The following is a 14,494-nucleotide window of genomic DNA, read 5'->3' as shown; positions in this document are numbered from 1 at the left end:
AATATATTAACTTGAAAGCAGGGACACAGTAGATCTGGAGGGTGGATGGCACTGGTTGAGAGAATGGTTGATTTAGTTGTAAAACACTGAAATATTTGGTTATCGCAGTCCTAGCCCAGGCCCGTAATACTCGTACTTCTAACGCTCACCCTGGAACAAGCACATGGAGAAGTCCCTCAGCTTAGGATCAGTTAACGTTTTCAATATTAGTTTTAAGAGTTTCAGTGCTGTTAATGGAAAATACTTTTTCTGAAGGCAGGCCTTTTTATAGAAATATATGTACTTTATTTTTTGTAAATATAGTGTTCTGTCTGGGTGGAGTTTGGTCTCCATTTAAAATGTTTTACTTTCATTCTTCCTAATCTTCAGAGGCAGTGAACATGATCACAGCAGTTTATTCTGGCCTGATAAGAGCATTGATGTGTGGCTTTAGTAATTGACCACATGAGACTATCACCCCACAAGCTGGATTACATGATGTTTATAGAGAGCTGATGAGTTGTTTGGTTAAGATATGTCTAGTCCAGAAAAACACGTCCATTTATTGAGTTGGGGTGTGTTAAAACTATCCCATCATTGAAGAATGTATTTGAATGGATATTACTCCAAAGATCAACAGGTCTTCATTTTGTTTGGTTATGATGAAGACCAGTGTTGTGTTGAATATTGTTTCCCTGTTAAGTGTTTCCCCCGACATAAACCTGAACCATCCCTTAACCCTAACCGTCACCACGAGGGGGACGCTATTCTACAAGGGTACAGACTTCAACATAACACCGGTCTTCCTGCGGTTGAAACTTTAAATCTAATTCACTGACGGCACCGTTTATCACAATGAAAAAAAACAAGCAGGGCATCAATACTAACGCGTGACCTCTATACTGCATGCATGAACACTATCAGCTGAGCTCAGACCACACTGCTCCCTGTCACTCACTCCACTGCTGCAGACCTCCATTCAAGTGATTGTATCACCTTCTGACAATCAAACATGTGAGGGGAGACGCCCCAGGAGAAAAGGGTAAACCGTTATATACCACCATGAAACTTCACAGTTTATAACTTGCACTGAGAGAATCAAGTTTTCTGAAAATCTATATTAACATATGCAAATAATGTATTATCTTGTAAAATATGTGCTAGTTTGCAGACACTTCCAGAACTGAAATATGAAGGTTAGATGAAGACAGGTTCTACATTCTAGTTTCATTTTGTTGACCTATTCATATAAAGTCAAAGGATTTTACAGAACACATTTTGGATATCTCTCTTCATCACTTCATGAATCAGAAAATACAGTCAACAGCCATGAAAGAAATACTTGTAGGAATAAAATGTTCTATAAATCAGAATTATACATGAACAAACCCCTCTGTAAAAACCTTGAGAATATAGATCGGAATGAAAGTGGAGAGGTTGGAGTATTTATAGAGATTTATTGCTCAGAGTATAAGAAACAAACTCATTTTAAGAAAACAGCCTTTATATGTATTTAAGAAATAGATATCACCATAAAACTTTACCTGTTGATCTTTTACATGAAGACAATTATTTCTTGTATTACAAGGTTTCTTAAAATGTACGTGTAAACATTCAAATGATGGATTATTTAGGAGAAATCTACAGACTCATGAAGACAAAGTAGTAAAATAAAAACCTAAATGTGTATTTTGGATGTTTTCTTTCCACCAGTCTGAAAGAAAACATGTAATGGAAGCAAAAGTGCCCAAAATCTCAATATTGACCAGAGCATGAAAAACAATATTTTTGCCCGAGTGTCCCCACTTCAAAAAGAAAAGAAACTAAATAAATCTTAATCTGGAAAATGTTACTCGTAATGCATTTTGGTAAACAGGACGTTTTGGAATACTGACTTTAAAAAGAATGCCAAAATAAAATTGAATACAAGACAACACTCATCAAGAACCTGCCTGAAGTTTCTTTCGACAACCGAACCAACGACGGTAATGCAGCACCCCGTTTTCCCCGACCTGCTCCAACATGTTTCATGATCAGGGCTCATACAAAAGCTCGACATTTTCCATTGTTGCACCATTTCACCAATCACGAGATGCCGAGATATGCAAACCAAGCTTTACATTCTGGTCGTGATAACCGTGTGCTGGTGGGACGAGGCTTGTATCTTGAAGAGAGCGACCCTGGGCCAAACGCAGAGGTCAGAAAGGTCGACCACCTTGATAAGACATGGACATGAAAATGAGCATTTGAGTAAAGTTTGAGGTAAAGTGTGGCCGTCGCTTACATTGTGAAAGTGGGAATGGTTGCATTTGAGGCTGTGCAGCATCTTCTCCCCCATTTCAGAGGTTGAGAGCTCTCATGATACAGACCCAGACACCGTTACGATGGTGATGTACTGTGTGGTACACACTGCGCTATCTCTTCCTGCCAAATAAATGATGTGTTCCTGTTTGAGATATGCCAATTTAATCAGATGGATTTTCTTTTTTATATGGTTGAGATGACAGCTACACTTCCCCATCTAACTGTCACTAAACTCTCACCATAAGAGAATCTAGACGCTAGGAGCGGATAAAGAAGTGTATGAGCATGAATAATCAGCATGAATGAGAATATTGTCACAAGAATCTCTGACACAAAGTCAAAGTCTTCTAAGTTCTTAGTAACTTTGACACTATGATGATGGTGTGATAATAAAACATCAGTTCCAGGTGCTTCCTGAGTCTATCTGGTGGCTGAATAGATAGTATTTGTCTCCTCTTCATTCTCTGATGCAGGCCGGTGGTCTCGTCTAGTTTTCGGATGAAAAGTCACTGCTGCGTAGTTCAGCTCCTCTGAGCCCTGGTTCTGTGAATAAGAGATAAAGACAGTGTCGTGATCTGACGAATGATTCGAAGTGACTGTGGTGCCTGCTGATAGACAAACAACTCTGAGAACGAAACGTAATAAACGTCACCTTTGTCTGTCGTGGATTCTGTTCTTCAACACGAGCTGAACGACAGAAACAATCTGTTGTGGTCAATTCATAATGATTGCTGTTGATGCATTTTGGTAAATAGGAAGTTGTGGAAAAAAAGGATGTGAAAATGCAATAAAGTTAAGAACAATTATACCTTTCTGAAGCTTTTTCACTTTAACAGCCAGACCGATGATGACCGTAACAAGGAGAACAGTCGGACCGACCCGGATCACACTCACCAGCTTTGCTGTTTCATCAAACACTTCTAGAAGAAAAACTGTTTAATAAGACCCTGAATATTTAACCTGTAAGTGTTTGAGATCTGATTAATATTGATGGACAAAAATGCACAGCAGATTTGTTTTTATGAAGGAGGAAGAATTAAAACAAATGTAAACTATCAATACTATGAATTTCACCAAAATGAAATGTGCAGTTGATAGTTTCCTTTTAAAATGCCACTTCAATCAAAAACAGACCAAACATTACAACAATCTCACCTTGAACCTCTAAATATGTTGCATCAAAAATAACTGGGTTTTTGCTGATGTAATATCCACAGAAATACAGTCCACAGTCGGATGAATTCACTTGTTTGATTTTGAGGGAAACAGGAGAGATGTTGGATCTCATTTCAAATTCTCCATTTCTAAATCCTTCAGCGAATGTAGCCGTCTCAAGAGGCTCGTACATGAAGGAGATGGAGCGGGGCTGGGATCCCTTGACCACTCTGAACCAGAATATCTGAGTAAGAGAAGTTGAAAAGTTGGAGCACAGCTGGTGACTTCTCCACCAGCCTGGACCTCCACAGTCTGACACTCAGAACCTGAAACAGAAAGAGACAACAAGAGATTTACTCTCAATTAAACAAAAGGAACATGAACATTTCCTTTAAATAAACCTTTAAACCAGCAAACAGTCTCAATTCCGGTGGGTTAAAGCTACCAATGTTATAAATTTGGTTGTACTCACAGAAGCTGCAGAGACTTAAAGCTGTTATCAAGGTAAAGTTCTTCATGGTGCGTGTGACTGAAGCTCCGCAACATCTGTAACTGAACTGTGCTCCAGTAAGGCTGCTTTCAACATAAAGAGGCGGGGAGTGTTTTTTAGTTTTCCATCCTGCTGCTGAAACTGACCACATTAATGCTTTCAGGAAATCAAACAACGTTGGCTATTAATATTAATATTATTATTATGTTATCCTTTAGACCATGTTATTTGGCAATACTTTTACAACTCAAGTTTTCAAATCTTTATGTACAAGTGTCAAATCCAATCCCCTCACCCAAGATTGAAGACGCACACTACTGTTATTAGTCTTGACCTTAGAATGGCTCTCAACTGTACAATAGCTCTGAGGTTGTCGGTAATTGTAATGCGATAAATATTGTCTGCACAGCATCTACTGAAAAACAGCACGCAAGCCACAAATACTGAGGTAACGGTCAACATCGTTATGGTGAAAGAATACAATTCTCTGTGTGTAGTTGCACATCAAATCCAGAGAGAAACTTGCTTCCAAACAATATTTGAGCAAATATGCTGATGAGTCTTGCTGTTGAGGTTCTACCTCCCCAGCAGGTCTAAAGTTCCTTCCTTCAACCACAGGCAAACGCTGCTCGCAATTTAAAAAAAGGGTTCACTTCCTGCTAGTGTGAGCTCACCAATTCTAAAAATAGCCACTTAGCCTTTGATAGTGTTGGACCCTGAATTTCCTGTACAATGCCAAGCTTCAGACCAAGAATCACAAGTCTGACCCTTTCAACTTGCTGCCTGCCTAGGACTGCATAGTTTTCCAGGGCCAAGCTTAGCAGACGCTGACCACATCTTGAGATCTAAGACGCCAACATCGCTTATAGTCATCCTGCTGTTCAGTTCTATGCGCGTTCGTGGCGTGGCCGTTTTCTCTGCCCCTCCCCTGGCCCCTGGACAGAGAGTGAGTCCTTGCTTTATAGTTAGAAAACAGGCTCAAGGAAATACTTCTCTCTTGGACTACACCTTGAAGACTCTCCTACACTTGGCCAGGTCCACTTTCCCAAATGTGTGGATCTACATGACAGTAATGCCTCGGGCAGCCTTGGGGAAAGGCCCAGGAATAACCTCAGGGCCCCCAATCGACTGATCGTGGCTTCTCCTAACCACATCCCCTGTCTCAGGCAGGAGGAATTCCATTGTGAATCAGATGATCTGTACTGGACACTGCAGCAAAGATGTGGAACCTTGGCTCAACAGTAAGGATTGCCCACTTGCCGGGGGGGGGGGGAGTAAAATGTCACGTTGGGCTAGTAAATCTTGTTAAAAAGAATAAAGCTTATTGTTTTAACCGGAGCCGATAATGGAGACGTGAGCCTTGTCACTTCCTTCTCATCTCTGTGAGGGTTGCACATGCGCAGTAGTGATAGGGCACTTGCAAAAAAAATGGTAGCAGGTAAAGACAAAGTTTATGAGCTGCAGCGCATACGCAGCAATATGGCCTGGGTCTCCAGCAGCGTGGTGTCGGTGTTGGACCGGCGGAGCAGTGAGGCGAAGCTCTTTTCCTGGCCGGAGAAGGAGACACTGCTGCAGGGCGCTGACCTCCTGTCTTCCTGTAAACAATTAAAGCGTCCCTCACACCCTCCTCCACTGTTAAAGACCTCCACCTAACTCCCGCTATAAGAGGCTCGGGACACGCTGCTGCTCCATAAAAAACTAAACATATAGAAAGAGATAATTAACAGCTCTTTATTGCAAAATCATATATTTTGGCAAGAGTGTTTATTCCTCTCACCAACAAGCAATACAAAAGCTCCAAAGCATATTAATGTGATGTATCAGTTCCAGTCGCCTCCAGAGTCTTATCTGGTGGCAGCGTAGATCACATTTGGCTCTGGCGCTCTTCTTTTTGCCTTTGTTTGAAAAGTCACTGCTGCGTAGTTCAGGTCATCAGAGCCCAGATTCTGTGAGAAGAGTATTTACTGTCTTAATGTGGTGACTTGACATGATTTTAATTTCCACAATATAGCTCACAGATGCTGGATTTTTGAGGCCGATACCCATTTTGATATTTTATTTTACAAAAAGATATGAATAATACGCTGTTGATAAGACTCCCTTAAATGTGTTCTTTAAAGGATTGTGACGATGTGTATGAGGACTTTTCACAGCTGAAAGCTACATTAGTTGGTGCTATCACAAACTATAAAAACCAGACAACTAATAAAATACCTCAAACCTAATTTTGCCATTTCTGCAATGCCACTTCTTGTTACTTATGGGCCCATACAACTATATACAAATACAGCATTATTTTAGGGATAAGCTAATATTAGCCGATACAATAAAGTCCCAGCTGTTTTTTTGATTAGGTTAATTTGAAAAAAATAAAACAAAGTATTGTATTCACCTCTGTTTGCTCTGGATTCTGTTCTTCTTCATTAGCTAAGAGACAGAAACAAAACATCTGGTCATTTCATTGTCTTTGTTGAACCAGGAGTTTAGACATTTTCCAGTGTATTGACACAACTTAAAGAGAATTTTCAGTTGCAACAAAACCTAACAAAGAGTACCTGTCTGAAGCTTCCTGTTTCTAACAACCAGACCGATGACGACCATTACAAGGAGAACAGTCAGACCGGTCAGGATCACACTTGTCAGCTTTGTCGCTTCAACAAGAAAGATCATTCAGTTAGTCTCTATTTTCCCTTTAAAGAATTGAGACCTGGTTACAATCAAAATGGGCCTAGCAGAATTTTGCTAAACAGTTTCACCTTTCAACATTTGATAGTTTGCACAATGATAAAACTCTTTAAGAGAATCTTACTTTTACACTTGCTGTCCCCGTCATCGTGTGGCTCTCGACTGCATTCTAATGGAATGAAGAGATCAGTCTCTAACGTGGCAGATTTACATCACAATTGTGATTGTGTTGCATACATGGAAATTCTGATAATTATCAACATATTCACTAATTAAACATTTTGCAATATAAGCAGAAAAAGACTTAACCAAACAACGGCTACCAAAAGACGCAAAAGACTTTAGACTGACCTTACCTTCAACATTTAAATGTATCACATTGAAAGTTAGACGCCCAGCAGCATAAACTCCACAGAAATACAGTCCAGAGTCAGATGAATCCACTTCTTTGATTTTGAGAGAGAGAGTGGTGATGTTGGCTGTCATATCAAATTTTCCATTTTCAAATCCCTCACAGTATGAAGCTTTGCTAACAGAGTTGAACATAACAGAGATGCAGCTGGCCTTGGATCTGTTCACCAGTCTGAACCAGAATGACATCGCATCATATGTGGATGTGTTGGCAGACAGCAGTGTGACTTCTCCACCAGCCTGGACCTCCACAGTCTGACACTGTGACACTGAGACGGACATCCAGCCTGAAACAGAGACAACAAGAGATTTACTCTCAATTAAACACAAGGAACATGAACATTTCCTTTAAATAAACTTTTGAATAGTGAATAGTCTCAATTGTGGTGGTTTAAAGTTACTAACGTTATAAATGCGGTTGTACTCACAGAAGCTGCAGAGACTTAAAGCTGTTATCAAGGTAAAGTTGTTCATGGTGCGTGTGACTGAAGCTCCGCAACATCTGTAACTGAGCTGTGCTCCAGTAAGGCTGCTTTCAACATAAAGAGGCGGGGCATATCTTTTAGTTTTCTGATCAAACTGACCACATTAATGCTTTTCGGGAAAATAGTGTTGACGCAAACGCTCAGCCTCATGAATACGAGACAAGTTATCTTTCACAAAATGTCATGACATCCTAGATATCTTCACACCAAAGTACATAAAATATAGTGATATACAAGGATTCACACAACCTCATCAAAAAGCTGAGATGTGTCAAATGTAAAGCTTCACAGCATCTTGACACTCTTTGAGGAAATAACAAGTTAACATGTTAATGCCTGGTAATATTTAGATGGATGATGTTATTTCCCACTGAAGGGCATACTGTACAGTATGTGCTGTAGTCAAACCAGATGATGAATTGGAAGCACAGTCCACTTGAGACCCTGAAAGTAGCTGCCACACATTGTGGCTGGGATTTGGCGAGGATCCTGTAGAGGCCACATGCCATGCTTTAGTAATGGATGCTGCGCTGTGTGAATGCTGTGTTTGGAAGCTGATATTCCCTAGAAACATTTGCGGATGGTGCTTGCGATGCTACAGCGACCATGCCATAGTTGAAAGTACCCTGCTTATTTGCCCGTGGATGGATGAACTAGGTGCATTATGGTGATATAGTATACATTAGTCTGCATCCAAATTGTTGTATTCAGTGTTGTTCTATGGACTGGTGATGATTACATGTTATAGTCCATCAATTACACCAGGGTCATAAAGACAAGGAAACATTGTGCAGTTGTGTTGGGTCAATAAATAGTGCAATCAGCCTTTTGTCATTGATTCAGAATGCCACCCAGTAATATTGTTCTGTCTTTAAATGAGGTAATGTGCCATTTGCTATATATTTCCTTGAAAAGGCATTCCCATCTCTTTATGGTTTTCATTTTTGGGTAACACAGTCAGTAGCAATCTATGACAAAATGATTTGCTTATTCTAATTCAATTATAACACCAGAAATTAACTATAAAATATTCAATTAAATTAATAAGTTCTTATTTTCGTTGGTATTTTTCTCATATTCTGACATGCAATGATGATTGCTGGCTAGTATGTATGTTGATGTCCACCGATATACAGTAACTAATTTTGTCGCAAAATCTGTCTGTGTGCTTCTTAACTAGTAACTAGTGTGCACTGGGGCCCGTCATAACTACCTTATGCCACTGCATTACACATATCCTCCAATAATCCTCCAAGGCCCAGCTCCCACATACAAATGTTGTTAAAGGGTTCATTCAGTGTCAACCTGTCTGAGTACCAAAATGCAGCTTTACTGTCTTATTTTTCAGGCGTTGTTTAAGATGAGTAAATACTCCCATATGTGGTTGTCTGAGTTTGTATATTTCTACAAGTCTGAGAGCAGCTGTTGACATGTCTCATGAAGGTCAATTAGTCCATTTGAGTGAAGTGATTAGTGGAAAGAGTGACATAATGGGTTGAAATATATATTGGAAACTTATTAAGTAGCATCATTCTTAATGTTTAAAAACTGCCAGGCCTTTGATGTGTGTGGTTATGGCTGAAAACCTTCCTGTGGTGGAGGCTTTACTGTTGCTATTATTGGGTGCTGGTTAGCATCTACACTTTGTCTTCGTCTTTCCTTTATGACCAATGCTAGGTGTTATACTCTAGTTGTTTATTTGTTCTCTTTCGGCTTCATTCTCACCTCAGTCTTGTTCAGACACCTCTTCTTCCTGTCAGATATGTGATGTGTACCTCACTCATTCCTTCACTAGGCAAGGTGATAGAAAGAGTTAAAGAAGCAACAAGACTAGAGACGTATCCGAAGCGTTATTCAGGAAAGCAAAAATAATGCGATGGGAACAGATGTTTATTCTCCCCGAAGTTGCTCGTTAATATTCTGGAAAAAAACAAGTCATGATGGAGATGTCTGTGCGTCAATCATGTTTCTACAAATTGATTCATATCATTGTCGAGATAAAACAAGATGAAATTCCCGTTCTATTTGCAACATAGGACTTTGAGTTGTATAACAAGTCCTTTCATTTACTGCAAATTATTGAAAAGTGATCGCCATATTCTGTAGTCGACACTCTGTCTTGTGGTTCAGACAGTTCATTAAACTGCGACATGAACAGAATGAGGATGTGGAGATATAAATCATAAATAACTATGTGCAAATATTGAATCTGTTTTGATGCTTTGAAGCCAAAAGCCAGAATACTTTCATCGGAATCTAAACTTCCAAGTGGACATGTGGTCCTTCCATGCAGTGTATTGGTCATCACAAACAAACAGATAACAGTATACTATACTATAACAAGTGAGATGTAAGTGTAATGTGAAAGTGCCGAGTATATTTAAATAAGAAACATAGAAGGGATTTGCAGGGGAGTGATCGGTAGGAAATTGTCCTGGGGATGACAGAGTCAGTGGGGGTCCCAGGCTTTGTTGATGAGCCCAACTGCAGACGGGGAAAAAGCTGTTCATGTGGCGTGAGGTCTTGGTCCTGATGGAGCGCAGCCTCCTGACAGATGGAAGGAGCACGAACAGTTTGTGTCCAGGGTGAGCGGGGACGGCTACAACCTTTCTTGCTCGATTCAGGGTCCTTGAAGCGAACAAGTCCTGGAGGGACGGCAGATTGCAGCCAATCACCCTCTCGGCAGAGCGAATGATACGCTGCAGCCTGCCCTTGTCCCTTAACTGACCTCACCAGGTAAATTGTTGAGCGTGAAAGGCTGCAAGGGCTTGAAATGGTATAAATATGAATGGGACAGCACTTTGCAACGGCATAACACGTTACCTTGTCGACGCCATTGCATTTTGATTTCAATTTATGTTTTTTTTTCTGTCTGATTTGAACTAGAGATGCACCGATACTGATATGGATAACGGATATCGGTTTGACACTGACTCAAATAGCTGTTACCTTACACATAAAATAATGATCCCAGTCACTTCCACACAGTGAGGCATGCAGCCAGTTGATTAAACACTGGTATCGGATTAGACTTCGGTACACAAAGCCCAGGTATCGCTATCAGGACGGTTGCAGTAAAAAGGTCGAGCTCCCACTTCAGTTTTTGGATGGAAACTTGAGTCTTTCAGAGTCCAGATTCTGCAAATAAGAATCAGAGAATACTGACAAGAGGATGTGCAAAAGCAGAATAAACAAAACCGAGGACAGTCCTCAGACAGCACCTGTCTGGAGTTGCATCATTCTGACAACAAGGCAAATGATGACCTAAGTGAGAACAGTCACAGCGCTCAGGATCACAGTCGTCAGGTTTGTTTCACCAGGCTCTTCTACAAGAAAGATGAGTCAATAAGATTCTATTGAACAATGATCAATATTGCCGCCCTTACATTGTCATGGGGGGTTGTTCTACGCTACATCTACTACTACTACTACTACAATGGTATTCCATAAAGACATCTATTATAATCTTTGATTTGCAGTTGGAGCAGCCCAGTTTATTAAGGCACGGATTCAAAGGTAGCAGATTTGTCAGCTCGACATTCTGTGAACCCCAGTAAGTTAAAACATGAGGTTCACCACTGCCTTTACACATGATGATGGAAAAATGGTTCACCGTATTTCTCTTATTTTGACAAGATACACATGTTTTCTTTGTGTTAGTAGCTAAATGACACTTAACAACATTCTTACCTCGAACCTTTAAAGATGTCGCACTGATAATTACTGTGTATCTGTTTATGTGAAATAAACAAAAATACAGGCCAGAGTCAGACAAACCCACGTGCATATTTTTGAGAAAGACAGCGGAGATGTTGGATGCCATTTTATATTTGCCACTTTCAACCCCATTGTCGAATGAAGCGGACTCACTGGAACTTTACATGGAGGAGATGCAGCGGGCCTGTGTGCTGCTGACAATTGTGAACCAGATTATCATGGTGGGAGAACTGGAGAAGTTGGAGCACAGCAGTGTGACAGTCTGAGACTGAGAGACTGAGATCGAGATCCAGCCTGGGACAAAAAGCAAAGAGATTTAGTTCTCAGCTGATAATGCAACAAACGGATAACAAGGCCCATAAACAACTGTGGTAACAGCTGTTGTCGATTCAGTATTGAACTAATGCCAGTACTTACTTAGGCTGCAGAGAAGTGTAGCTGTTATAGTGAAGCTCATCATTGTGCGTATCATCGTCTTATTGCAATGGAGCTTAAAATCGCTTAGCTCCAGGAAGGAGGGTTAAAGAGGAAGGCGGGTTTTTCTATGTTCATCTTGCTAATCACTGATTTGCTGATGATGCTGTTTGTTGTAATGCACACTCAAAAAAACAACATCCTCCATGCTGATGAATTGAAGACAGTCCTGCTCTGATCCTGTGAGTCTCTGTCTTTACTCTACTTTGATGAGGCTCTTGCTGTATCACCTTCTTCCAGACTGTTTCTGTTGAGAAAGACTCACTGAGCTGTTTGGGAATCACCAAATGGAAGGGGAGAAGCCCACATGCCAATAGATGAATGGTACATGGTCATTTGAGGGCTCTAACAGTGTAAGTTGTGTTGAGCTGGGAAGTACATTTGTAGGCGTCTCAGCTAAATGAGGATGACACTGTCATCTGGCCCTACAAGTATGAGGCTGCTCAAGGCACTTTTTCTGCAAGCAGGATGCTGATGTGGGTGAAAGAACAAAACAAGTGTGAGGAAATTGGTTAGTGTCGTCGGCAAAGAAGGGGACAGTTTGAGAAGAGATTGAGATGCTGTCTGATTCATCTTCACATTTTTAAAGAAAGTATTAAAGCTTTTGTTTGCTTGTGGTTTTATTGCTGAGAGCTGAAGGCCGGTCTTCCTGTGGCTTTCGCTGATACACAAAGTGTTCACCGCAGTGGAAAATGACAGGGGGGGGGGAGGAGCCACAAGACTTGTTGTTGCCCACATGTGCATGCAAACACAGCCAGGGCAGAAAGCTACCCCTCTGTATTTTTAATGTACACTTTCCCTTCGTCAGTTCGCAATAGAGTCTAAAATCTTTAAAAGTCAGTATATCCTGTCAATTTGAGGAAAATACAGTCTACCGCGATCAAAAGAAAACAATACAATTACTTTAATATTGAATCTTTTTTTTTTTTTCAAAATTAGATCTTAGACAAAGTGACCTTAATTCCCTAGGCTGATTAGAAGTGTTGGAGGCCTCACTTCTTCAGCAGACATAGCATCTCGATTTCTGTGGTCACTGGATATAAATCCGTACTGATGGAAGCCTAGATTTAGACTGAAAGTAATGACATGAACAGCAGTTATCCTTTAAGCTTAAGTCTAATGCAGGCTACACAACCTTTGCCACAAACACTATACTGTACGACATGGCTTGTAAAATAGGCACTAATGAAGTGTTAACACCTTTTCTTATTGTTGGTCATTAGAAGATTTTTTTGTCATGACTGAAGCTTTCCTGTGATGGAGACTTTTTTAGTTTTTGACTCATTTCCTCTGTACAAATACATTAGCTGGTTTTATTTCTTAAAACAAGCAGGTCAGTTTGCAGTTTGCAGTTTTCTTTATACTTTGCTACTAAGCTTTGACTTTAGAGGCCTCCTGACATTGTGTTAGTTGTGCTCAGGCCACACTCGGCCGTCTCTTCCTGTGAAGTGATGATTGGTATCTCACTCTCCATATGAGTAAGTCAGATTTGATCAAGACAGACACTTTTTGCAGACACACAATGCAATCTGACCATGAGCACAATAAATAGATTACCATGATAAAGCATCAGCTCTACAGTTACAGAGTCTTCAAGAGTCTATTTGCTGGCAGCATAAATAACGCGAGTCTCCACTTCTCTCTCGGATGCAGGCCTCCAGCTTCTTATTGACTTTGGAAGGAACCTCAGCTCTGCAGAGTTCAGGTCCTCACAGCTCAGATCCTGAAAGTCAATAACGTATTTACAGTCACATGCTGTATCTCACACACCGTAACTACGTTTTTCAGAAGCCAGCACAGAATCCGTACTGGTGAATACTAGTTCACACCAACGCCTTTCTTCTACTCCATTTACTGGCGGATTAGAGACATGCATAAATCGTAGCCCATGCCGCCAACTTCTGACCAAACTAGTCTATTCTCTCCAAACCAGTAATTGGAAATGTCACTCTCATTAATGTTTTTGAAACACTAGTTGCTTGACAATTGAATGAAAACACGACTATTGACTACGTTTCAATGCACAAAGCATTTGATGAGGGTCATGTAAACAGAATATAGCTTTTCGAATTAGGCGTTATTTTGAATATAGGATTTTCAGATTAAGATGTGGGGTATGCTGATATCTTTGGACATGTAAACAATACAGCACAGACTCTGCCTCTTGCCTGTTTATGCCAGGCTAGCTATGTGCGTTGTACACAAACCAACTAGCAAACAGTTTGCAGGGCTGAGGTAGAGATGCATGCCCAAAGAAACCCCACGTTTCTGGTCGGCAAGAAGAACACACCTATTTTTTTGAAATGATGAAAGACATAGATATCAACTCTTTTCACTCTCACACAAAATAAAGAAACACGAGCGTGAAAATACAGAATCATTATTCAAAATGTATTTGTTGCCACTGGCTCCTTCCACCTAATACCCACATTTGATTAATGTGACAAAGCAGAAGTTCCAGTTGCCACCTTAGTCTATCTGGTGGCAGCATACACAACATTTGGCTCCAGCTCTCCCTCACATGCAGGCCTGCGGTTTCTTTTTGGTTTCATACTTAGAGCTATGTAGTTCAGGTCATCTGAGCCCAGGTCCTGTAAATAAGAGTCACACACTGTATCAAACACACACAATCTGAGTTTAATAAAACAAAAATCAAATCCTGTGCTGAAGAATTGAGATTAAAACAAAGAAGAAATCAGTTTACTGATTGAAACTGAGTTTGTTCAAACATCACTTTTAGGAAGAAGGGAGTGCTTGAAGTGTGTATCAGCAATCTCATTCTAATTATTTCTAC

The 14,494-nt window shown here is 40.4% G+C and overlaps 1 protein-coding gene and 1 pseudogene across 1 annotated transcript; both read right to left on the bottom strand.

Annotated features, from left to right (window-relative positions):
• Positions 1-2,385: 2,385 nt before the first annotated feature.
• Positions 2,386-3,984, bottom strand: LOC116385477 (uncharacterized; annotated as a pseudogene).
• Positions 3,985-5,772: 1,788 nt separating this feature from the next.
• LOC116385375 (uncharacterized) lies at positions 5,773-7,498 on the bottom strand. The gene is made up of 6 exons (XM_031850787.1): positions 7,453-7,498; positions 6,970-7,311; positions 6,738-6,782; positions 6,484-6,579; positions 6,321-6,355; positions 5,773-5,874 (listed from the first exon to the last, which is right to left on the bottom strand). The coding sequence occupies exons 1-6, from the start codon at positions 7,496-7,498 to the stop codon at positions 5,773-5,775; spliced, it is 666 nt and encodes a 221-aa protein (XP_031706647.1).
• Between the last annotated feature and the right edge of the window lie 6,996 nt (positions 7,499-14,494).

The sequence above is a fragment of the Anarrhichthys ocellatus genome, unplaced genomic scaffold, assembly GCF_004355925.1.
Source record: "Anarrhichthys ocellatus isolate YVR2014 unplaced genomic scaffold, GSC_Weel_1.0 scaffold11, whole genome shotgun sequence".
In the NCBI taxonomy this organism is placed as follows: domain Eukaryota; kingdom Metazoa; phylum Chordata; class Actinopteri; order Perciformes; family Anarhichadidae; genus Anarrhichthys; species Anarrhichthys ocellatus.
This window is presented reverse-complemented; position numbering and strand designations above follow the sequence as displayed.

What these genes read in the sequence shown, in the direction of transcription:
- LOC116385375 (XM_031850787.1), bottom strand. Translation starts at nt 7,498, where the DNA reads ATGAACAACTTTACCTTGATAACAGCTTTAAGTCTCTGCAGCTTCT. An exon ending in CGGGGACAGCAAGTGTAAAA is followed by an intron (nt 6,580 to 6,737) that starts GTAAGATTCTCT and finishes TTCTTGTTGAAG; the next exon opens with CGACAAAGCTGACAAGTGTG. An exon ending in AAACAGGAAGCTTCAGACAG is followed by an intron (nt 6,356 to 6,483) that starts GTACTCTTTGTT and finishes TCTGTCTCTTAG; the next exon opens with CTAATGAAGAAGAACAGAAT.